The sequence below is a fragment of the Struthio camelus genome, chromosome 18 (genome assembly GCF_040807025.1).
Source record: "Struthio camelus isolate bStrCam1 chromosome 18, bStrCam1.hap1, whole genome shotgun sequence".
NCBI classification, from domain to species: Eukaryota; Metazoa; Chordata; class Aves; order Struthioniformes; family Struthionidae; genus Struthio; species Struthio camelus.
The window spans coordinates 19,418,656-19,442,652 of record NC_090959.1 but is presented as its reverse complement, the minus strand read 5'-3'; the positions used below and the strand labels follow the sequence as shown (position 1 = coordinate 19,442,652).

The window sequence follows — 23,997 nt, the reverse complement described above, 5'->3', positions numbered from 1 at the left end:
TCCGGTGCTCAGTCCACGGTACACTGTATATATTTATATATAAACAAGGACAGCAGTGCTGCGATGTTGCAATGAGGAACAGCTGCTCTGGTGCTGGATGCTCCCGGAAGATCTGGTGCTGCAGTTCGAATGGAGAGATCAGGGGCACGGCTGAAGCCAGGTGAAGTGTCTGTGCACCGGCTGCGGTCAGGCCTTCCCTCCTCCCGCTCCGGGAGCGCGGTGCAAGGGGCGGCGGGGCGTTCGGGGTGCAGACAAACCTCTCTCGCGCGCTGCGTTTCAGGAGTAGATGGTGATGACTTCCCGGCCCCCGCCGCGCACCAGCAGCACTCGGTCCAGGTGCTCCGTCAGCACCTCCAGGAACTCCATGTCTGGGGCGGCGGTCAAGGAGGAACGCCGGGCCGGAGCGGGGCAGGAGCCGGCGGCGGCCGGCGCGGGACGGGGACGTGCGGGATGGGGGGCTGGGGCCGGGCCCACAGCAGGCGCCAGAGCGGGAGCTGGCGGAGGGCACGTGCCGGCCGCGGGGCCGGCAGCACGGCAGCGCCCGCCGAGGGGGCTGAGCCCGTCCCGGGGGGGGCAATGACCCACGCGCCGCTGCCCGAGAACCGGTGCCAGCGCACGCCGCCCCACCACCCTGTGCGCCCGCCGGGCGGCCGGCGCCGGGGCCACGGCCGCGGGAGCAGCGCCCGGCGGCGCCGGAGCCGGTGCAGGATCCGCTGGCCTCGGGGGCTTCGAGAGGGTCGGGGCCAGCCCGGCGGTGGGGGCGCACGGGAAGGATACAGTTCTCATCCCCCTTCCGGTTGCGGGGAGGCCCCGGCATGTTCAGCAGGACCAGCTTGGCGTCCTGGGACTTCTTCACGATCACCTCGTTGAGCTTCACGGCCGTGTGCATCCTGCGCACGTTGGACTGGTTCCTGGGGGGGCAGAGCGCGGCGTGGGCAGGGGCCGGGCACCGCCCGCCCGCAGCGCCCGGGGCCGGCCGGGTCCCCGCGCCCAGCACCAGCCGCGCAGCCGGCTGCGGCCGTGGGCGACGCTGAGCCTGCGCGGGAGCCCGCGGGTGGCCGCGGTGCGGGGAGCCCGCGGTTGCCGGCAGCTGCCTGCAGCGCCGCCGGGCGCACCCATGCGCAGGGTCCCGCTGTGCCACCCCGGCCCCGCTGCCCCCGGCCCCGCGCTGAACCCGCACTTACAGGTTCTCCCACTCGCTGCCAGGAGCGCCGGGGCCGGGGGCGAGGGGAGAGAGAGAGAGCAGAGGTGAGCACCCGGCAGGCGCCCGCCGCCCGCCGCCCGCGCGCTGCCGTCGCCTCGCCGGTGCGGCCCCACCGCCCCCCGCCCAGCCCAGCCCAGCCCCGCGCCGGGGGCAGCTCGGACGCGCGCCGGGCCACCCCGGCCCCCAGCCCCCACTCGGAGCCGGCGCTGCCCCAGGAGGCGGCTGTGCCGGGCAGGACGCGGCCGGCAGCGCGCAGGGCCCTACGGCTTCATGTTGAAGAAGTCCTTGATGCCCTCGGGGCTGACGGGGCTCTTGCTCTTGTTCTTCTCGCCGACGGACTTCTCCTTGGTCCAGGTGAGATGCACCTTCTCCGGGGCCGTCTCCCCCTCGTCGCCGGGGGACTGGGAGCTGCTGGAGAAGGTGGTGGCGTTTTTGTCGTGGATGAGCTGGACCTGCGGCAGAGGAGGTGGGCGACAGTGTGCAGGGCCGGGGCCGGCAGACCTGGCCCGGGACCCGCCTGGTGCGGGGCCTCACCTCCTCCTCTGGCTTCTCCTCGCCATCGCCGGCCTGCTCCTCGGGGACGCTCAGGCGCAGGCGCGTGTTGGCCGGGTTCTTGCGCCGGATGGAGCCGCGGGACTCGTCCGTGATGCTCTGGATCTGCGCGGGGAGGGAGTCAGCGAGGAGAGGGGCAGAGCTGGGCACGGCCAGCGGGGAGTCCGGCCCCACGGCCCCTCTGCTGGCACCCGGCAGGCTCGGTGCACGGACGGGCAGCCCGGCGCAGGGGCAGGACTCCTCCAGCCTTCCTGCAGCCTTACCTCCCGCTCCCGCTCGTTCTTGGTGAGGTGCATTTGCTTGAGGATCTGGGAGCGCTGCTCCATCACCAGGGTCTTCTCGTAGGTGTAGGCGGAGATGTCGCTCTCGTGCTGCAGGACGGGGGACGTGAGACACCGCAGGGCCTGGCTGGCAGCTCCCCCTGCTCCCCAGCCTGACCCCTGCATGTTCCCATGGTGCTGCATGTCCCCTGGCTCTGTCCTCGTGGTGCTGCATGCCCTCACAACCCAACATGTCCCCACTGTCCCTGCAGTACTGCATGTCCCCACAGCACTGTGTTCCCCCCATGGTGCTGCATGTCCCCGTGGCAGGGTCTAACTGGCTCTCCTGCATCCCGGACCACAGCACGCGCCACCATCCTGGCCCTCACCATCTCCACCACCTCCACCTCTGCGGTGATGCGCAGGTGGTACAGGAACGTCGTCAGGTCCTTCTTCATCTGGATGCTGTTGTCGTCCATCTGCGCCACCGTGAAGATACGCATCTTGCACTTGCGCCAGACCTGTGAGGGAGGGAGGTGTGGGCACGGTGCGGTGGGACAGCCTGGCCCCAGGTCCCCTGGCCCGCAGCCCACAGCTCCAGAGCTACCTTGTGGTGCCGCAGGAGGAAGGGCAGCAGCATGAGCATCCCCCCGTCATGGACGATCCACCAGACATCGATGTGGCCCTCGGAGAAGCGCTCCTGGTTGCCCGGGAACATGGCGACATTCTTGGCCACCAGCAGGGCCAGGTGTCCAGCCGTGGTCTCCCGCACCAGCTCTGGAAGGGGAAGGGGCTGCGTCGGCTGGGGACAGCCAGGGCTGCCACGCGCTCACCGGCCCGTCCCGGCACAGCCTGCGGCGTGGGGCAACGTGGGCACGAGCAGTCTGGGGCCCCTGCGCCTGCCCCGCTCCGCGCGTCCCTACCGATGAAGTTCCTCCAGGTCTGGTGATCCTCCTTCTGGCGCCAGCTGCGGGGCCAGCCCACGAGCACCGTGTTGTGCTGCAGCCCGCCCAGCCCGCTGGACTGGATGAGGTGAGACATGCCGTCCCGCAGGTTGGAGGAGATCACCACCTGGCAAAAGCCCTTCACCTTCTCTGCTTCCATCAGCCGGCGGATGGACTGGCAGCGGGAGAGAGGGACAGTCAGCGGCAGCAGGACACCGGTCCCAGGAACGGGCAGCTTTGGGCCACGCGGGTGCACCCGGCCAGGCGGGGGGGGCTGGGTGCTGCTTGCAGGGTGCAAGGTGCTGTTTGCAGGGTGCATGGTGCAAGTTGCTGGATGTGGGTGCAGGATGAGGGGCGCAGGCTGTGGGGTATTTGTGGGGCACAGGCTGTGGGATGCAAGATGAGGGGTGCAGGCTGTGGGATGGAGGTGACTGTGGGGTGCAGGCTGCAGGATGAGGGGCACAGGCTGTGGGATGGGGGGGTATTTGTGGGGTGCAGGCTGCGGGATGCAGGATGAGGGGTGCAGGCTGCGGGATGGGGGATGTTCTTGAGGTGCAGGCTGTGGGATGGGGGGTATTTGTGGGGCACAGGCTGTGGGATGCAGGATGAGGGGTGCAGGTTGTGGGGTGGGGGATGTTCTTGAGGTGCAGGCTGTGGGATGGGGGGTATTTGTGGGGCACAGGCTGCAGGGTGCAGGATGAGGGGTGCAGGTTGTGGGATGGGGAGTATTTGTGGGTCGCAGGCTGCAGGATGAGGGGCGCAGGCTGCAGGATAGGGGGTGCCTGGCCCTGGGGGAGCCTGCGTTGCCCTGGGCCCCGCAGCAGGACGGCGGCTCCGGGCCGAGAGAAGCGAGGCCGGGCTGCGAGCTGAGCTGGCGCGTGGCGCTGAGCCGTGCCGCGCAGAGGGTGTCCCCGTGCCAGGGCTCTGACGGGCGGCAGGGCAGCAATTAGAATTATTTACTCAGAGAAATTATAACATGTCTGCATGGGAGAGAAACTGTTTGCTTGCGAGGGCTTAATCTCATTAATGCGCTGGCTGGCTGGTGCGGAGGTGCGGGGGGGCTGCCGCTCCGGCAGGGAGACTCCCGTTCCGCGCTCGCCGCCCGCCCTCCCGGCAGCTCCGCCGCGGCGGTGGCCACGGGCCAGCCGGGCTGCAGTGGCCGCGGGGGCCACGAGCAGCAGCTCACAGGGGCTGCAGCCAGCCCACGCGGCTCCTCACCAGCGTGCCGTGCCGTGCCGTGCTGTGCCGTGCCGTGCTGTGCAGCACCGGGCCGGGGGCCCGGCTCGTGCCAGGCATTTCTGGCATTTCGGGAGAGGGGAAGTGCCGCGCGGGGGCCTGGAAGGTCCCATCAGTGCTCGGAGCACCTGCGGAGCAGGGGGGCCTTGGCATGGCCGCACGCCGTCCCGGCCAGCCCCGGGGCCACCAGTCTCCGCGCAGGGCAGGTCCGTGCTGCCGGGGGAGCGCGTCCGGGCGCCCCGGCAGAGCTGGGCTCGGAGCAGCCCTGCCCCGAGCAGACGCGGAGCAGGGTCCCCGTGCCGGGTGCCCTGGCCCCACCGTGGCCGGGAAGCGTGGGAGGGACCGGCAAGTCCTCACCTCTTCTGCTCGCTGCGCCTGCGGGTGGTTGTCCAGGAAGGTCCCTTCTAGCACAGAGGCCACAATGGTGAGGCCCTTGCCAGCTTTGAGCTGTGAAGTGAAGGACAGGAGCTGTGGGTGCACCACGTTCTGCTCCTGATCCGCGCGGACCAGAACCAGCAGCTGGGGCCTGGAAGGAACATCCTGCAGTCAGAGCCGTGTGGCGCCCGGCCCCGCGGTGCCCGGCTCGGCCACCTGCACCCATGCAGCCCGGTCCCCTGCACCGGCACCCATGCAGCACCCGGCTCTGCGGCACCTGGCCCCACGCACACACATGGCCCCGTGCCCCAGGCCCCAGCACCTGCACAGCCCCAGTCTCCTGCAACCATGCAGCCCCGGTCTCCTGCACCCGCACAGCACCCAGCCCCATGCCCCGGTCCCCTGCACCCACACAGCACCTGGCCCCCTGCCCCGGTCCCGTGCACCCGTGCACCCCGGTCCCCAGAGCCCACCAGGCCCTAGCCCACCCTGCACCCCCAGCCGCAGGCGTCCCAGGCACCGCAGTGCCCCACGTGCACGTCCCCGCCGTGCCACGGCCTCACCTCCAGTTCTTGGTGTGCGGGGGCCCCTCCTCCAGCCGAAGCAGCGCGTAGCGGGCGGCGCTCAGCGACAGCCCCCGGATCCCGTCGCCCCACTCCTTCTCCGCCCTGCGGGAAAGCGGCACAGGGAGAAGCGTCACCGGATGGTCGCGGCTCCCGAGGCCGGAGCAGAGCCGAGACCCTGGCAGGCACGAGCAGGGCCGCGGGGCACTCAGCCCTGAGCACACACGGGGACCCCCGGTGCGGCTGGGCAGCGCTCGCCCTGGGCACCCGCGCACCCTTACCCGCGGTACTCGATGTACTTGTAGATGAGGCCGGCGATGAGCATGGCCACCAGCGCGTAGTACCAGGAGCAGATGAACATCAGTGCCAGGCACAGGCTCATGCCCAGGAAAGAGAGAGTCCTGCGGGAGACCACAGCGCCGTGAGCGCCGTCACCGCCCGCCGCCCGCCCCGGGCTGGGCCGGGGACGCCGCTCCCCGGGCACTGCAGCCGCCCGGCCGGTGCGGCCCCGCTCACCAGTGGTAGTAGCGGAAGCGGGGCCGCCAGTTGGGCGTCCGGAGCAGGGTCTGCACCGCGCACGCCAGGTTGACGAACATGTAGCACATGAGGAAGAACCTGCAGGGGAGAAACGGAGGCTGAGCCGGGTGCACCGAGCTGCCGGCCGGATCCAGGGTGGCAGCAGGACCCCGCTGCATGTCCCAGCGCCGGTGGGGACAGAGCCGGATGGGGCCCTGCTCATGGGCACTGGGGTCCAGACTTTGCACCAGGTTTTCCCTGGAAACCAGGTCCAGAGCAGGAACCGGGGCCTGGGAGGAACCCGAGCCCAAAGCAGACTGTCACCAAGGGGCATCCCCGGGCACCCTGCGGGCTTGCCTCTTCCAGGGGCCGGGGCTGTGGGAGCCAGGAGCGTGCAAGGACCGTGGGCTCACCCCAACCCTCCCCGAGGGCAGAGACCGGCACGCACAACCCGCCTGGCCTGGGGCGTGAGAGGGTGCGGGGCCCCGCCGCCGCTCGCTGAAGGTGCACGCAGCCCGAGCACGCTGCCTACATGGACAGGATAGGAGCCACCTCGTCCAGGGATGCGATCAGGATCCCGATCTCACAGATGCAGGCAGTGAGCAGCAGAGCCCACGTGGGCTCCCCGTTGGCTTTGCCATGGCCAAAGACCTGGGAGCAAGGCAGGAGAGGAAAGCGTTAAGGGGCTGCGAAGGCCGGCACCGCGCGGCCCGCGCACGGGAACCCGGGAGGGAGCCCGGCAGCACCGCGGGGTCCGTGTGCACGAGCCGCTCTTGGCAGGGTGGCAGCATGGAGAAACTGGAGGCTCGGGGCAGGGGTCCTCGGCACATGGGGTCTGCCCAGGCCACCCTGGTGTCCCCAGCACGCCGTCCCTGCCCGCACCACCCCGGGGGCCTGGGGAGCCGGGAGACTGGGTGCCCCAGGGCCATGCAAGCCCTGCAGCGAACCGGTGCAGGGAGGGCCACCGCAGGACGCTGCTGAACAGCCCCCGGGCCAGCAAGACCGGCCTCGTGGCGGGCACAGCCCCGCGCCCCAGCAGAGCCATGGCCCGGCCCTGCCTCCCTGGGACCGCGCGGAGGAGGCGAGCCCGGCTCAGCCCAGCGAGGGCCTGGGCACCCCGAACGGAGCAGCTGCTCTGCACAGTGACGCACCCGGCCCGGCGCGGGGCGAGCGACGGGGATTGCGGGGCCGAGGGGACGGTCCGGGTGCCGCTGCGGGAGCAGGGGTTGCGTGCCGGGATGCGCGTCGGGATGCGCGTCGGGATGTGCCCGGCTGCGTTAAGCGGGCAGGCTGCGTTCCTCGAGCGAACGCTCAGAAGGCGGCGGGCAGGGCGCGGGAGCAAGGTTAAAATTAGCCTGCGCTCCCCTCGGGGGGAGCTGTCGGTTTGGATTTGGAGAGATGAGGTTGCAAAAACACGTCTTCAGCGAGCAGATAAAATCCGGCGCGGTGCGGCAGCAGCACGGGGCGGGGGGGGCCCGACCTTTCCCGGCGCTCGGCGTCCAGAGCGCCCGCGGGACACGGGGGGTGGCGCGGGGGGGACACGGGGGCGGTGCTGGGGGGCAGGGGGCAGGACGGGGGGGGCGCGGGGGGCAGCTCTGGGCACCGCTCACCCTGAGGAAGGGCACGATGCCGTCCCGGGAGATGGCCTGGAGCAGGCGCGGGGCGCCGGTGAGGCTCTGCAGCCCGGCCCCGCACGTGGAGAAGAAGGAGCCGATGACGATGACCCAGGGCGAGGGCCAGGCCAGGGTGCCGACCACCAGGTTCCCGTTGACGGCTTCGCCGAACCTGCGGGGCGCCGGCGTCACCCCCGGCCCCGGCGCCGCGGCGGGAGCCAGCCAGGGCCGGGGCGGAGAGCGGCTCGGCCCCGGCGGCGCGCAGCCCCCGGCCCCGGGCCCTCCATCCCTGCTGCCTGCCCTGGCCGGGGCCAGGCGGGCCCGGGCCGCCCCTGCTCCCTGTGCCAAGACGAGGCCAATTAAGGCGGCCTGCGACTTGGATCCAGCCTGTGTTGGTGCTGGCGACCCAGAAGCGTCAGCGCGGCACGCGGCGAGCGGGTGCCCTACATAGGCGCCGTGCCTGTTGACAAACAAGCACGCCGCACGCACCCGGCGCGGGGAACCGGCTGCCGCAGTGCCACAACACCTGCGGCTGGAGGGCGCCGGGAGCCCCCCGAGCCTCCTGCAAGCCGTGGACCCCCGCAGAGCCTGTCGGCATCCCGCTGCCATCCCAGCCGGACGCTCCCACGCCGCCGTGCCAGCCGGGTGCTCCCAGCTGCAGCTCCCACCACCCCGGGCTCCCGGCCCCCCGCTCCCCTCGGGGCTGGCTCGGCTGCTCCTGCCGGGGTCGCCCCCGGCCCGGCGGAGGCACTCACTTGTCTCGGAGGACAACCCCCTCGATGCACGCCCCGAAGAGAACCACGGAGCTGATGTCTGCCGGATGGTCAAGGAGAGCCTGGAAGATGCAAAGCCCCAGCGCCTGGCCCTGCTCTGGCCGGAGCCTGGCCCCCCAGGGCCCCCCTTCGCGTCCGCCCCAGCCAAGCCGCAAGGATACAGACAGCCGAGGTGGTGGCGATGGCCAGGATGGTGCCCGTGGGGATGGACTTCTGCGCGTCGCGCAGGTCTCCGGAGCGGTTGGAGCCGGCCATGATCCCTGGGGAGAGAGGGCAGGTGCCACGGCGCGGCCACCGCCGGCTCCCGGCCGGCAGCGCCCCAGCCCCAGCCCGGCAGCGCGGGCCCCGGGGACGGCCGGCGGCCCTGGACCGCGTCCGAGCGCCCCGCGGGGGCCGTGGCTCCCAGCCCGCTCCCTCCATCCCGCCAGCACTTTCCCACTTGACCTGGAATCTGAGGCCGCTCAAGGATTAAACTCGAAACTCACTTATGCGACTTGTCTCATTAGCCCTTAATTAGCTCAAGCAGGGATAGTAATTGCAGCAGTTGCAGGAAGGAGCCGGGCCTCGGCCGCCCGGGGAAGGGGGATGCAAGGCTGGCGCGGGCGGCCGGTGCGCGGACGGGCCCTGCCGGATTGCCGCTGCCGCCGGCCGGGGCAGGCGCCCCGCGGCACCCAGCTGCCGGGGCGAGGGCAGAGCGGGAGCCTGCAGCAGGGACCGGGCTACCTGTAGCTCAGCCTGCATTAGTGATGTGACCCAAGTCCATGCAAAAATCACGACAGGCCGGTAAGCGAGAGCGTGCCGGGGGGGCGGTGGGGAGGGCCGCGCTTGGAGCGGCTTCGCTGCCGCCAGGACCCTGCTCGCACGGCCGGTGCCAGCGCCCGCCCGGGGACGGCCGCGTCCCGCCGAGCCCGGGGCGCTGGGGAGCGGTGCGGGGCGGTGCGGCGCGGGGCGGGGGGGCTCGCCTCCCACGGCGGGGAGCTATAAATAACGGCGCCGCTGGGGACGTCAGCGCGGAGGTGGGCTGCTCTGCCAGCTCGGGGCGCTGCGTGGGAGGAACAGGCTGTGATCCGCCGCCGGCGCCGGCAAGGAGGGCGGCGGGCGCACGTGGGCTGCGCGGGGCGGCCGTGCACCAACACTGGCACGCGCGTGCCCCGGCGGCACCCACCTGTGACCGAGGGGAAGTAGATGCCGACGAGCAGGGTGAAGTAGGAGGTCATGTCGCTGAAGACGTAGGGCTGGTCCATGTCCACGGGGGTCTCGGGGGGGCTGACGGAGGGCAGCCCCCGCTTCTCCACGATGACGCCCTTGGTCAGGTAGGAGCTCCAGAGGTTCTCTGCGAGGCAGCGGGCGGCGTGAGGACGGGCTGGAGCTCAGCCCCGAGGTGGCCGGCGCACGCACACGCGGGGACGCGCCGCCCGCCTGCACCGGCCCTGGGACCCGGCCCGTGGTGGACTCGCACGGACGCTCCTGGGAACGGAGCACCCGGCCAGGTGCAGGTATGGTCCTGCTGCTGGCACCCGTCCCTGCAAGATACTGGAGCAGCTGACATGGGATTCCAGCAGCAAATAATTAAGAGGGTAATATAATTAATGCTGATCAACATAGATTTAAGGAAAGTGGATCGTGTCAAAGTAACTTGATAATGTTTTTGATGGGATTACGAGTTCGGGGCTGATGTAACAGGCTTAGCCGCCCTCTGCGTGCTGCTTTGGCCGCAGCTCCGAGCCAGAAACTAGAGCAGCAGAAACCAGCCAGCGCTTCCGACACGGCTGCAAGGAGGCGCGGACGGCCCTGGCCAGGGCACTGCAGCGGGGGCGGCGCACAGGGTCCGAAGGGGCCCCGTGGGCCCCGGCCCTCGACCCGGCGCTGAGCATCCTTCCCAGAGCAGCACGACGTGCCCTGACCGATCCCTGGTGACAGTCGGGGGCTGGCAGCCCCCGCCGAGGCTGCGTCCTTCCAGCTGCTGCCGCGGCTCATCCTCCCGCTGAGGACACGCTTCTCCACGCAGGGAGCAACATGGCGAGAGGCTGCACCTGCCCGGCTGTCCCCAAGCGCCAGGACCCACACCGAGCGCCCTGCCGGCCCCGAGCCGCCGCCGGCCCCGCTCCCGCTGCCTGCCGCAGCCCCGCGCACGGCCTGGGCTCTGCTTCGCGTGCCCCAGTAGCGGGAGCAGTCGCTGCCTGCTGCCCCACGGAGACCGACGGCTGGGGCTCGGGGGTCCACGCAGCCCTCCCCAAGCAGAGGCATCTCCAGCAGGCCCAGGCTATGCCCAAAGTCAGGGACTCTTTATCTGCCCCATTTGACTTCAGCATGGAAAGTCATCAAGAGCTCCCTGAACATCTAGCAAACAAGTTCCTCCAAATTCCCTTTATGCAGCCTGGCAGCCGTAGCCCCGGGAGCCGCGTGGTTAGTGAAGCCTGACCTCCCCTGCCCGGACCCACGCGGCGACGCGGCAGCAGCAGCCGCGCCGGGGTGATTCCCGGGCAGCCTCGGCGGCGGCCGCCGCGGCCCCCTTGGAGCCCGCCCAGGCGTCGCCAGCGCCTGCCCTACGCCTCGCCTGATGGGGAAGTGCGTTTCCGAGCTGTGACACCTGCCCTGGCTGTGGGACTGTCCTCAGACTGCTCCGACCATCTCCCAGCACAGCCCCGCCACGGACGGTCCCCGCAAGCACCCGCGAGCACAGCGAGGTGCGTCCACTGCTGCCCAGCTGAGCAGCGCGTGCACTGGGCAAATGTACCAGCGACTCAAGAAAAACAGGTCAAAAGTGGCTCCTCCCAGCAAATTCACAAGGTTTTCTGTGGCCCTGGCCACTCTCCAGGCCCGGCTGCAAAATAACTCCTGCTCCCTAATGCATGTATTCCAGCAGCAGATAAGTACCCCCGAGGGGCGATTACTCCTTGCTAAACCTCAGATCAATACCATGCCTTCCAAAGGCCAAGAGGAAACAAAGGCAGGATTTATTTGCCTCCAACCCTTGAATGTCTTTTGGGCTGTCTTGCTGCGGTCTGGCTTGCACCGAATGCACACAGAGCAGCCCTAACGTCAGCTCCGTGCTGCGGCTGCAGGACCTCATTCCTGCCGCCCGGCGCGTTGCGCTCGAGGGGACTCACCAGCCCTGTGGGAACGTGCAGGGGCGGCAGCGAGGCGGATTTAGCCCTGTGCTCCCTGTCACCCTCAGTAGCAGGCCCCAGCACTGACATTCGGCCAACACAGTCCCTGGCCAGGGAGCATGGGGCAGCGTGCCAGAGCGGCCGGCTATCCATGCGCACGAGCTCACACTGCAGCGCCGACCCCCGCCGGCCCGGACCCCCTCTCCGCCGGCCCCGCAGCTGGGTCCGCTGTGCACGCGACGCTGTTGTGCCCAGCCCCAGCTCCGTAGGAGTGGGCAGGGGGTCTGCATGGTGTCTTCATCCCCACCGCGCACCCCCGCAGCGTGCCCACCTTGGATGAGGCCACTGGCGGCTCCGGGGATGCCCTCGATCTCGGTCACGTTGTTCATGCTGAAGTACTCGTCGCAGGTGGCGTTGAGGAAGCGGGAGGTGCAGAACAGCTCCCAGAGCTTGGAGCCCACCGTCTCGTTGCCTTCCACCACCAGCTTGGTGCAGATGTCGAAGCCGTGGCGCGACAGGGTCCTGTTGCCCAGGAGGCAGATCCTAGGCGGGGGAGGCGCTCAGGAGCGTGCCCACGGAGCCCCGGCCCCGCAGCAGCCCCAGGGACACGGTACTCACGGGAAGCTCGGTGGGTCGAAGGCCGACTTGATGACACCGGCGTAGATGGCGAGGATGGAGAGGATGACGCAGCCCAGGAAGACCAAGGCAAACTTGTTGACGTACTTGACCCCCACAAACACCACGGTGGCCATGCAGGTGAGCACGCAGGTGCCATATACACGCATGTTGTTGAGCATCGCCGCGGCCTCTCCGCTGGCGTCCTCCGCCTTGAAGATGGCCATAGCCGGGAAGATGTAGGCCTGGAAGAGAGTCACGGCCTCACCACCTGGCAAACAGCCTCCCACGGAGGGGAACCGGTGAAGTGCTCTGGACGCGGCTGCTCCCACTGCAAGGACTGGCATCCCCACCAGGCGCCAGGAGCCCCGGAGGACCCCAGCCCTCGGCACCGCGCAGGGAGGGCAGGAGGGCGGCGCTTACCAGCAGGATTTCGATGGTGCCCAGGATGTACATGGCGCCGGCGAAGGTGGTGCCCAGGTAGAAGCAGAGCCCCACGGCCCCACCGAACTCCGGCCCCAGGGAGCGCGAGATCATGTAGTAGGAGCCACCCGCTGCCGGAGAGAGAGCAAAGGGTTGGTCCCCGAAGCGCCTGTCTCCGTCCCTGGTGCATGGACCTGCCAGCTCTGCCGAGTGTCCTGGAGGGCGGGATGGAGCAGGAGCATCCTGGGCCCCCGCGGCGTCGCGCACTCCAGCACAGGGCAGACGCAGGCCCCGGGGCTCAGCCACCCCCGGTGCCAGGAGCGCGGGTGCTGCCAGGTTGGCAGAAGCTTCCCCAGGAGCCCAGCAGAAGTGGCGGGGACACGCGTCCCCTGCAAGCGGAGGCAGGTGCTGGGGCCCCAGGGACAAGGGCCATGCCCTGCTCCATCCTCCCAGAGGAGCCCTTAGAGCCGGGCGGCAGGGATCAACTGTCCCGCGGCAGCAGCAGGATGATAAATAGCTTTAATTACAGCCTGTGCGGGGCTGTCAGCGCTGTGCCAGCACCGTGCAGCCCCGCAGCAGGGACGGCGCAGCTGGGCCCTCTCCCAGCTCCTCGCGCCCTGCCAGGGCAGGGCACGCACCGCCGAGAGGGGCAGCCCCGCGGCGCCCCACGTCCCGCCGCTGCCAGGCAGCGGAGCCGGCGCTGGCGCCGCGCGGGGACCGCGGGCAGCAGGGCCCTCGCGCCCCGGCCCCGGCCCCAGCCCGCGCAGCCGGCCGGGGGGGGGCGGCGGGACAGGCTGCCCCCGTGCTGGCGCCCCGGCTCCCCACCTCCCCCGGCATCGCTGCCTGGCTCTGCCGTGGGGAAGCTGCTCCCCCGCGGCCTCTCCAGTCTGGCAGAGGGTGGAGCCGCGTCTGACGGCTCTCGCTGCCATCTGCACCTCGCAGCTCTGGGGACGGCTCGGAGGCTTCGGCTCCGCGCCTCGTCCCGGGGAAACGGGGAACCCGCGCTGGCGGCAGCCAGCCAGGGCAGCTCTCCCCGCGACGCCTGCCTTCCCGCCGCGCGGCCCCGGGCAGGGACAGCCCCGGGGAAGCTCTCTGGGAAAAGCCCTCTGCTGAGCTCCGTCCTGCCCTTCTGGGGCGCCCAGCAGCCGCCCCAGCAAGGACCCCGCTCCCTTTGCCCTAGGGACACGCAGAGCGACACGGCCCCGGCCCTACCTGGCACCACGCCGTTGGTGGCGATCGCGCTCATGGAAATGGCTGTCAGCATCGTCTGCAGGAAGAAACGCATCATCAGACACCGGGCAGAGACCCCCCCCCTCGCCTGAGCAGGAGGGCAGGGGAGCGGGAGGGGAGAGCTGGGCCCCAGGCCCAGGTGGGACGTGGGGATCCCCAGGGAGTGCCATATCAGCAGGGGGCACCCGGCCAGGCCATGGTCGGAGGGGCCATGAGTCCCTCCGAGGGACTGGGGGGCTCCGAGGAGGCCGTTCGTGTCTGGCTCTCCCACCCTCCAGGCAGGGCCTTTTTCCTGAAAGACAGCTAACTGCAGCACCAGCATGCAGGTCCCAGCGCATGGGTACCCCCACCACAGCCCCACCTACACTGCAGGTGTGATCTGGGTCACAATTAAAACAGTTTTACTTTTAATTCCTTTGTGAAGCCGGGAGGTTGTCACCTTGCAGTTAAATGGGACAGGAGCACTCAGCCGTGCAGGTGCATGGGCAGCTGAACACCAGCTCTTAATGCCACGAGCTCTGTTGCTCCTCTCTGCACCCTACAGGCCTGGCCATTCCCAAGGAGGGCAGAGATCAGCCTGGCTGGTGCATCCCTAACCCAGCAGGAGACCCCAGACACCAGGACAGGGCTGACAAGCCTTGGCTCCTTCACTCACACAGGAGCAGCAGAGGAAGACCATGCAGAAGGACTCCATGATGCCGGCAATTCCCACCACCCAGGTGAGACGCAGGAACAGGATCACCCCAAAGATGTTCTGCAGGCAGGGCAGGTAGACGCCCATGAAGGTGCCCATCCGTGGTGCCTGCAGAGGGAGCGTGAAGCTGTCAGCAGCTCAGGAGCCCAGCTCGGCTGGCAGAACGGGATGGCACATGCTGGGGCGGGCAGTGGAGCTGCTGGGGCAGATGTGAGCGGGACCAGGACGTCTGCTCTGCATGCAGCATGGCCAGGCAGCAGTGGATAGAGGAGCGACAGGTCCTCTCCTCCTGCAAAGCTCTTTGCAGGGACCCGAGCAACCAGGGAACCTGGGATGATACTGTGCTCCCCGCAGGGGCAACAGGTCTCAGCCTCCCCCACGGCCAGTCCACCGGAGCACAGCACTGGGACTGCATGTGCACGGGCCAGGAGAAAGGGGCAGTGAACCTCCCGTGTCCCTCACCTGCACTGGCTTCTTCTTGCTGCCATCATTGTTCTCGGCCTCCTCGTGCTCCCGGCTGCCCTGCGGCAGGTTGGTGTAGTTGGCCAGCCCGCTCAGCAGGGACGAGACCATCGGGCTGGTGTCCATCTCCTCCTGTTGGGAGCAGAGCCCGGGGAGGTGAGGGACAGCCCCAGCATCCTGACAGGACCCGCGGACTTGGATCTCCCTCCCCGAGCCCTGCGCTGACCCCGCACCAGCCCGGTGTCCCCAGCTGCACCGCCACAGCCGGGGCTGGGGCGCTGCGGGGCGGCCGCCCAGGTCGGCCCCTCCGTGGTGACCACACGTCCGTCCCTGCCCCTCGCCCTACCTCAAAGAGGGCCATGTTCTTGCCGTCGTACTCCTTGCCCTTCTCCAGGTCTGTGCTGTTGATGAAGGGGCTGCTCTCCTTGGGATTGCCATCGCCTGCAGACACAGAGGCAGCACTGAGCCGGCCCGCCCTACCGCTCGGGCTGTGGACCCTCAGCCCCGGTCCCGGACGGACCGCCGCGCCGGGTGGGCAGGTCCGGCCCCCGGAGCGAGCACCTGCCTCCGTGGGGTGGCACCGGCACCGCGACGGGTCTCTCCGTGCTGGAAGGGCCAACAGGGACCCCGGCTCCCAGGCTGACAGCAGTGGCCTCCCCGCGTCTCAGCTGGCGTTTCGCCTGGCCGGGGCTCTGCCGCGACAGGGACGCCAGCGCCACCTCCCCGCGCGGCACGCACCGCCGTGGGCTGCCGTCCCCAGGGAGCCCCGCGCTGCCCTGACCATCTGGGCTCACCGAGCGTGGACCGCCGGAGCGCATCCACCCCGCGCCGACGTCAGGCAAAGTGACTGATGTGGATCCAGGGGGAACCGGCCCAGCCGGCCCTCCCGCAGGACAGCCCTGGCAGCAATAACTCATCAGCCTGGGGTGAGCATGCCGGGGCTGCCCAGGGACGGCAGCCCTTGTGGGTGCATGCCCTCGGCCGCGCTGGCAGCCCCGGCTCGCCGGTGCCGCTGCAAGAGCCGCACGGAGACCACAGCCTCGCGGCCGGTGGCGCAACGCCAGGACGCATCCGGAGCCGCCACCACCAAGGGCGGCCGCTGCTCTGCCCCAGGGCAGCAGATTCATCTAGAACAGCGCAGAGCTCGCAGACTCGCTGGGAAAGGGCCGCGGCTGCTCGCTGCATTAATGACCTCGCTCAGAAGAAAGCGGGAGTCAGGCTTAATAGCGAAGAAAGCAGCAGAGAGCTGCAGAGCAGCAGAAATAAATCAGAGTGGAAATAAAGCAGCAGCTAGCATGGATGCCATTTGAGTGGCGCATTTCTCAGAGCAGTGGCAGAGCCAGTGAACAGTGAAGGAAGAAGGGAAAGGGGCTGGGGGAGGAACGCTCGGCGCAGCCCCGCTCGGAAATGCCCATAAGCAGGAAACCAAGCAAAACCGAACTTGGCAGCGAGGCTTGGCACATTGCACCCCCTTTGAGCCGCCCCAGGGAGCGAGGAGACCAGAGCATCCTGGGGACTGGCCCCTCTCCAGGCAGCTCTGGGCGGCGCTGGCCCTCGGGTGAGCAGGAATTGCATTGCCTGCTGCATTGCCCTTGCAACAGCGTGGCGGGGCTTGCTGTCGGACAGGGTCTGAGCAGGTCTGAGCTCTGGCGGTGGAATTAAAATCCATGCTTAGTAAACCCTTGGGCCCACAGTGCCTGTGCCGACAGGAGAGCGCCAGCCCTGCTAACACGCGGAGCAGCACCAAAGGGCCGGCCACCTGCCTCGGCGCTGACGGAGCTGCAGCGGCCGGCGGGAGCATTGAATGCACGTGCACGGGAGCGGCGGCATGCATGGGCCACCGCGAGCTGGGGAGGAGACGGCTGCCTGCAAACCATGGCAGCCTGGGATGGCCCAGCAACGCGCTGACCAGGCTCCTGCAAAGACCGCCTGCCTCAAACTAGTTGACTCACGTATGGGATCCTTGGAGCTGGCTTGCCTGCGCGAGGCAGTGATTCATCATCTGCAATCTCCTCCGCCAGACACGGCGTTCCTGACCAGTTGGGAAGTGAAACCCTAAGCGCTGCAGGTGAGGCCAACCTACGCACAGGCAAACCCTCCAGCTCCGGCAGCCGCCCGTGCCTCCGAGCTGCTCCGGGGCAAAGCAACAGGAGCAGCCGCGGTGCCGGCGTGCAAAGCCCTGTCGAGTGGCAGCCGGCGCATGGGGCGGCCGCGGAGGAGAGGCTCAGGGGCAGCGGGGCCTGGCCTGGACCCGCGTGGCTCAGCCCCCCGGCGGCTGTGGCAGAGGATGCATGACAATGAGGGAACTGGGTCACTGCAGCCCGCGCCACGGCCCGCTCCGCTCACCATGCAGCTCTTCCCAGCGGAGGGACCACCGCCGGGGCGGCTCACATGAGCGCGTCCGCGCAATCACAGAATCACAGAATCGTTTAGGTTGGAAGAGACCTCTGGAGATCATCTAGTCCAACCTCCCTGCTCAAGCAGGGTCACCTAGAGCATATTGCCCAGGATCACATCCAGACGGGTTTTGAATATCTCCAGCGAAGGAGACTCCACTACCCCTCTGGGCAACCTGTTCCAATGCTCTGTCACCCTCACAGTCCAGAAGTTTTTTCTCAGGTTCAGATGGAACTTCCTGTGGTTCAGTTTCTGCCCAAATGCCAGGCTGCACCGTGGCTGCGCACTGGCAAGTGCAGTCTGTGCCCTGCTTCCAACTAGCTAGCGCTATCCGTAAGAGGGGAGCTGTCAGCACGGAGCCAAACCACTATTTTACAGTCCAGTTTTGTTTTAAATGCATTGTATAAAGTACACATTATGTAATGGCTCTATACACAGGCACACATCCATCCAGCTCACCATGCTTAAAATCCACCATCAAGGGCTCTGGGGAAAGCGCAGAAATTTAGTAAACACATGTGTAAATGGGGACTCCATCCCGGCCAACAGCAGGGACAAGCTCGGCCCCGCGGCACAGCACAACGGCGACCGCTGGCGCAGAGCCGGGGCCGCTGGAGGCCCCCGCGCAGGCGGCCAAGGGCGAGCACCGAGAGCAGCAGCAGGGGCCGGCACCGCGAGGTGCCGTGGGGCGCCGTGGGGCTGGGAAGGGACGCGGTCCCCGGAGTGGTCCCGTGCCGGGGCCGCTGCCGCAAGGGGCTGCGGGGACCCGCCGGGCGCCCGCACTTCACCGCGCGGTACCGGGCCGCCGACATCACCGGGCTGGTTTCCATGGCAACGCCTCGCCAGCGCCAGCGCGGACACGCAGCCCGGATCCCGGCTCTTACGTAAGGGCCCGGCTGGGCAGCCCTGGCCGCGGGGCTCCCGGCTCCGCCGGCTGCCCCAAGGGGCCCCGACGATGGAAACCAGCCCCAAACGCGTGATGCGCCCCGAGCTCTTGGCAACACATCCTGCGATGCTGCCTCGCGCTGCACCTCAGGTCCCAGCGCTGCGGACACCGCGCCACCCCGGTGCCCACCACGCAGCACCTCTGGCTCGTGACCAGCTGTGCTCAGCTGCCCTCCGGGCACGCCGCCCCATGCCGCACTGCCCCACGGCAGCCCCAGTGCAGGCTGCCCACCTGCCCTCACGCCCCAGCACCTGTGGCAACAGCACTCCGGGATCACGGGTCCCCCATTGCCCATGGCTGCCCCATGCTCACCCCAGCCTGGAAGGAGTTAAGCACCACCACCATGGGGTCCCAGGTGATGGACAAGCTCCAGGCTCCCGCCCGAGACCGTTTTGCTGCAGAGGGGCAGGTGCAGCCCTTCCCCAGCAGCTCGTGGCAAGATCTGCATCCCATTCAGGCAGAGCTGCATGCGGGTGATGCACCCATCCTGGACGGTGCCCATGCAGTCCCCCCCGCACCAGCATGGCCACCACCTCGGCCAGTCCCTGCCCAGCACACCAAGGTGGCGATGCCTCCTGGCCGCGGGAAAGCGCCTGCCACGGTGGCCATGGACCTGCTTGTCACCCTGCACCCACCAGGGCCTGACCGTGCCTCAGCTGCCCCAGCATGGCCTGGCGACGAGCAGTACCAGGCAGAGGCACAAGGGACCCGGGAGGAGCGCGAGGCTGGGCAGCACGGTGGCCCGAGGGCAGCCCCAGTGCGGGCTGGTGGTTCTGGCGGAGAGAGGTGGCCGCGGAAGGAGCAGAGCCGAGCAAGTGCCAGGCTTCGATCCGGGCACTGAGCCGCCTCCCCCCTCCCCAGGGATCACTCAACATGAATCGGCCTTTTAATTTGCTGCGGCGGTTGGAAGGGCTCGCGGCTGGATTGTTGGCAGGGAAACAACGGCCCCGGTGCGGGTATCACGTAATCCCGCTCGCAGTGGGGTTACCTTCCCACCCTGCATGCCTGGGGCATCCCCAAGCCGACCCCACGGCCTGCCCCGGCTGCGGTGCCTGGACAGCCCAGGGCCCCAGCGATGCTGGGAATTGTCCCCACGCTGGGAGCACAGCACAGGCCTTTGCCTGTGCCCACCCCGCAGGGCAGCACCAAGGCAGGGCTGTAGCACCTCCACGGTTCGAACTCCTAATGGCTTTTCACTGAACCCTAAATTGGGCTGGGAAACATCATGTCCCTTATCCCAAATCCTGCCTAATCGCTTTACATGGTGCAGGGCGCTGAGCACCAACAGGAGGAGGGAAGGGGGGGTCGGCAGCCAAACCCTAAGGGCTAATTAACCAGAGCTGCTGCCCGAGAGCTGCTGCCGGGGGCTGCCCGGCTGCTCCTGCCCAGCTGCAGCCAACCTGTCCCTCCGCGAGCGCAGGCTTCCTCACGACCACCGAGCACAGCAAGCCCCTGGCCAGGGGTCGCTTCAGTGAGCCTGTGCCAGCTGCCCACTCAGCCAGACACCTTCCTCCCTCCCCAGGAGCTGCTCTGCCAGACCAGTGTCCCCCTGCCCTGCTGCGGTGCTGCACCACTCAAGCGCTCCCGAGCCCTCTGCTCTGAGCTCAGCACCCGCAGCTCCGCAGGAGGCACCTCCGGGCGCGGGATGGGCACCCAGTGCCCAGCACCGGTCCCAGTAAGCCCTGGCTCAACCCCAGCTGCCAGCCCCCAGGGTGAAAAGCAGTGCAATAATTGCCAGGCACGTTCAAGGTGCCCGGGCCACGGGGATGCATCAAAGCTCATCTCGAGGAGCCCAGGGCACCTTGACTTTTGCCAGAGCATTCGATGGCATTGGCTGGCAAGCAGCCTTCTCCAGCTCCCCGGGTCTCTGCCCATCGCTGTCTACAAGGAGCAGCCCCAGGGTCACTCCACAGCTCCAGCAGCTCTGTGCAACCCCGCAGGGTCCAGTGAGCACAACTCCCAGAGCTGATGCTCCCAGCTGCTGCCATTTCGCGGGAGCACCTGGCAGAAGAGGAGCCCACAGTGCCCTTCTGTCACCCTCTGGCCATCACGGGGACTAGCCTGCATGCTCACTGGTCCTGGCACTGTGGACCTGGAGGTGTCTGAGGCAGGTGGAAATGGTCAAGGGGCCATTACGAAGTGCCTGGTACCTCTGCACAGGACTGCACCCTGTTTACTCAGATCCAGGCTTTCCTCTTCCCTGGGTGAGGTATCTACCAGCTGCCCCTGGTAGGACAGCCCCATGAGAGGCCAGGGGGCCCTCAGAGGCCTCCAGACAAGGCAGAGACCACCCTGCCCAGAGGCAGCTCAGGTGGCTGGTGTGACACTGACTTGCACTGGCAGGCACGCACAGCAGTGCCAGGTCCTGGGGTGCAGCACAGCAGTGGGGTGGGATGCTGCCCTTCCCCAGGGCTGTGCTTCACCCTTCCAGCCAGCAGGCACACTGAGTGGCCTTTTGGGTTGCATTCTTTTACTGCCTGACCCAAATTGGACCAACTGCTACTTCAGACCTATCCTCCTCCTTCCTAAACCCAGGATTATCCTCTCTTTGATCAGCTGGTCCTACAGGCTCAGGATTTCTAGCACAGGCGCTTTGGCTGGCTGCATTTAAATAGCTTCTCAGCTTCTCTGACAGCCTGAGCTTTGCTGCGGAAGTGGTCGCGGACTCAAGCTGCAGCAAAGCTCCCCTCGTCCCTGGGTCTCCTTTTCTTGGACACCCAGGTGCCTGCATCCTGGGGCACAGGCACAGGAGCCTGCAGTAGAGCTGAGTCTGACATTCCCACACCCCAAGCAGGGTGGTGCAAACGGACGGCCTGGACATTGCAGGCAGCAGCCTTGCTTGCTCCCGACCACTCCCCTAGAGGGTCTGTTACTGCCCCAGCTCTTGCAGGACTGACAGAGTTGGAGCCTTTGGAGCCCTGGTGAAGAGCTCTGCCAGGCTGTCCAGAGCAGAGACCGGCAGAAGGTCTGCTGCTGCTTGGCGTTTTGGTTAGAAATGGCATAAGTAGCACCAAGGGCTTCTTCAGCAGCTCCTCTGCGGGTCTCAGCAAATCTCTGGGAGGCCAGCAGCTGGTGCAGGACCTGAAAGAGTGGGGGGCATCTCTGCTGGCAGGGACAGGATGCTTCAGTTCACCCACCACCCCCTGCCCAGGGTGTCCACGGTTCCTGCCAGACACACCCTGTGCAGGGAGCTCTGTGCAACCCTTGGCAGGGTGGGGGGACTCACAAGCCTTCCTGGCAGCAGCCACTAGAAGCATTCTCCAGCCCCCTCACCCTGCCACAGTGCAGAATGGGGGGGGGCCCTGCAATGCATCTCTCCTGCACACATTCCACTGCTCTCCCCAGCCCCACAGCAGCACCCATCTCCTCCATCCCTGCCTCCTCAGGCCCACAAGGGACCATCTAGCCAGGCCCAGCTCCAGAGAAGATTTGTGTGGTCCATCTATAATGGCACCATGTCCAACCTCCCAGCCAGACCCCAGCAATGCAGCCTGTAAGCAGCAGGGCAGAAATTCCTGCCTCCATGCAGCCCAGCATTGCTGGGATGGACATGTAACAAGCAGAATGGATCCTAATGCTGGATGGGACCAAGAGAGAGTCAGACCCCGGGGAAGGGTATTGCCAGTGGGTCAGTGCGACTGCCCGCACTCAGGCAAGGTGCCCCCAGAAGACTCCTGCCAGCCCTGACCTTGAATGGAACCATGAATAAACAAGCAAATAAACAGAGGAAAATCGGTGGAGCAGAGGGAACAGCAAAAGCATGGCGAGCGGCTGTGCCCAGAACCTCACTGCAGGCAGCCAGAGAGTTCTACTGCAAGCACCAGTCAGATCTGGCTGCCCCCTCCAGCAGCCCTCTTGGCTGGGGCTTTCAACAGACCCCTTGGGGGGCTATGACAAGGGGACCTGGCAGGGGATTGAGGGGGAGTCAGAGAGAGACTGATGGCCTCCCCGAGCACCTCACAGCATTTGCCTGGCTCCATCCCACTCCTGCGCCTGACTGAAACACCTGCAAAAGAGGATGCTGCACTTGTCCAGCTTGCTGGGTGCCTGGGGCTGGGCATGTCCCCTCAGGGGCCCGAGGAGCCTCAGCAGCAGCTCGGCTGTCAGGGGATGCCCCAGGGAGCATTTGGGCCAAAGCGCCATAGCCGCGGAGCCGCTGCCAGAGCCTGCCGGCTCCACTGCCCCCGACCGGGCTGCAGCCCCCAGCCCCTCGCCCGCAGCGGCCGCCCGCCTGCACTGCGCCGGGGCTGCAGCACGGCCCGCAGCGCCGACCGCCCGGCCCCGGCCGGAGCGGAGCGGAGCGACCCGGGACGGCCCGGCCCAGCCGCGGGCGGCGCCGCGAGCGGTGCAGGGGCCGGCGGCCGCTTCAGCACCGCGGACAGCGGCGGGCCGGGCCGGGCGGGGCCGGGCGGGGCCCCCGGCGGAGCGGAGCGGGGGCGGCGGAGGAGGGAGCCGGGGCCGGGGGCGGCAGCCGGGACGGCGGAGGCGATGGCCGGGGGGCGGTATTCCGGGCGGGGGAGGCAACGGCCGGGGGCCCCCGCACCGGCGCAGCCCGGCCGCGCACGGGAGCGGGCCGGTGCACGGGCCGCGGGGGCCGCTCGCTGAGCCGCCCCCCGGGGAGCACCGGGCCGCGCAGCGCCGCAGTCCCGCGGCTCCCCCGGGAGCGCCCCGGGGCGCAGGACCGCAGCCCCCGCCCGAGAGGGGCTTCCCCGGCAGCGGCTCCGCGCCGGGCTCGGCGCATCCCGCCGCTGCGCCGCCGCGTTGCCGTTATCCGCAGCCCCGGCCGCGGAGGCCGGGAGCGGGACCCCGCGCTCCGGGGCAGCGGCCAGCCGCGGGGAAGGGAGCAGCGCGGGGACCAGGACCGGGAGCGGGAGCGGCGCGGAGGCGCTGGCCGCCCGCCCCGGCGCCGCATGCCGCAGACCCGTGGGGACAGCCGGGCCGGCGTCCCGCGCGGCACCGCACGGCCCCCGCCGCCGCGGCGTTCCCGGCTCGGCATCACGGCAGCCGCCCGGGGCGGCCGGTCGCGGCGGTGGCGGGGGCTCCCGCCGGGCTCGGGCTGCGGGGGCCGGAGGCTGCAGCAGCCCCCCTCTCCGTGCCTGGCGCACGACCTCCAGCTCCCCGCGCCTGGATCGGGTGCAAGCTGCCTCTGCTGCCACGCACAGCGGTGAACGCGACATTCCTGTCCACATCCCCGTGGCTATGGCTTTGCTGCTCATCCGAACAGCATGTGGGGCCAATCCTGCCGTGCCCGGGCAGGGGGAAGGCTGCCCCCTTGCCCCCCAACTCTCTCTTCAGCGCTGCTGCTCCCCTGCCCCCTCCAAGGGCTGCTCTTCTTACCTTGATTTGCACCCCCGTCACCATCCTCGCAGTCCGTCAGGTTATTCAGCATGGCGTCTGCTGCCTGCCTCCTTGCTCAGGGGCTGCTACAGTCCTTCCTTGGGTGGCTGCAAGGGATTTGCTTCTTCCCAGGGGCCAGTGCCTTGCACTGCAACAAGCCGCCTTCCCTCCGTGCCTTTCTCTTTCTCTCTGGCTGGATGTAGGAGGAGGCTGCAGTGCAGAGATGCCTCAATGCACAGACTCACACACTCACTCACTCCCAGCAGCAGTGGCAGAGCCCAGCCTGACTACTCACTTCATCATGTATTCAGGAGGCATTATCCTCTGTCGGGTTTTTGGGGAGGGAAGCAGTAGAAGGCAGAGGAGAGGGAGGGGGAAGGAACTGTAGCAGAGCCATACGCCACCTCCCTGGGCAGTGCTGCTCTGCCTCACCGAGCCAGGGCTGGGGGAGGAAATAGGGCACTTCAGTGGCTGCAGGTCCCCCCTCCCAGCTGGTGCAGGCAGGACCGCCACGACACATCCCTCAATTAGCCTGTGACAGAGCCCAAGGGACCAAGGGACCCTAGCTCGGAGGGGGTGGGTACAGTGGAGCAGGCCCTGCTCCAGCATGGGGCTGATGTGTCTCCAAGAGACCCTCTGAAGCCTCGGGGCCAGAGCAATCTCCTGCCCCCAAGGAAGGCCCTAGCCCCTGCCAGGCTCGAAGCTGGCAGGCAGAAAGAGTGGGGAGCTCCTGTGAGATGCCGGGGC

The 23,997-nt window shown here is 68.4% G+C and overlaps 1 protein-coding gene across 2 annotated transcripts; it reads right to left on the bottom strand.

The window, feature by feature from the left end:
* On the bottom strand, window positions 1–23,424 carry SLC12A5 (solute carrier family 12 member 5). Of its 2 annotated transcripts, XM_068911987.1 has the most exons (27): window positions 23,251–23,424; window positions 14,917–15,011; window positions 14,571–14,702; window positions 14,070–14,216; window positions 13,397–13,451; window positions 12,185–12,315; window positions 11,765–12,006; window positions 11,478–11,689; window positions 9,202–9,369; window positions 8,198–8,296; window positions 8,019–8,076; window positions 7,261–7,435; window positions 6,183–6,301; window positions 5,651–5,749; window positions 5,416–5,535; window positions 5,135–5,239; window positions 4,554–4,722; window positions 2,940–3,135; window positions 2,624–2,793; window positions 2,406–2,537; window positions 2,020–2,127; window positions 1,739–1,861; window positions 1,469–1,656; window positions 1,185–1,199; window positions 778–911; window positions 258–368; window positions 1–118 (listed from the first exon to the last, which is right to left on the bottom strand). In XM_068911987.1, exons 1-26 carry the CDS (start codon window positions 23,300–23,302, stop codon window positions 277–279), a joined length of 3,336 nt encoding a protein of 1,111 aa, XP_068768088.1. In that variant the 5' UTR covers window positions 23,303–23,424; the 3' UTR covers window positions 1–118; window positions 258–276. The 2 variants fall into 2 exon arrangements, with proteins under 2 accessions (XP_068768088.1, XP_068768087.1); XM_068911986.1 differs by having other exon boundaries at window positions 15–368.
* Between the last annotated feature and the right edge of the window lie 573 nt (window positions 23,425–23,997).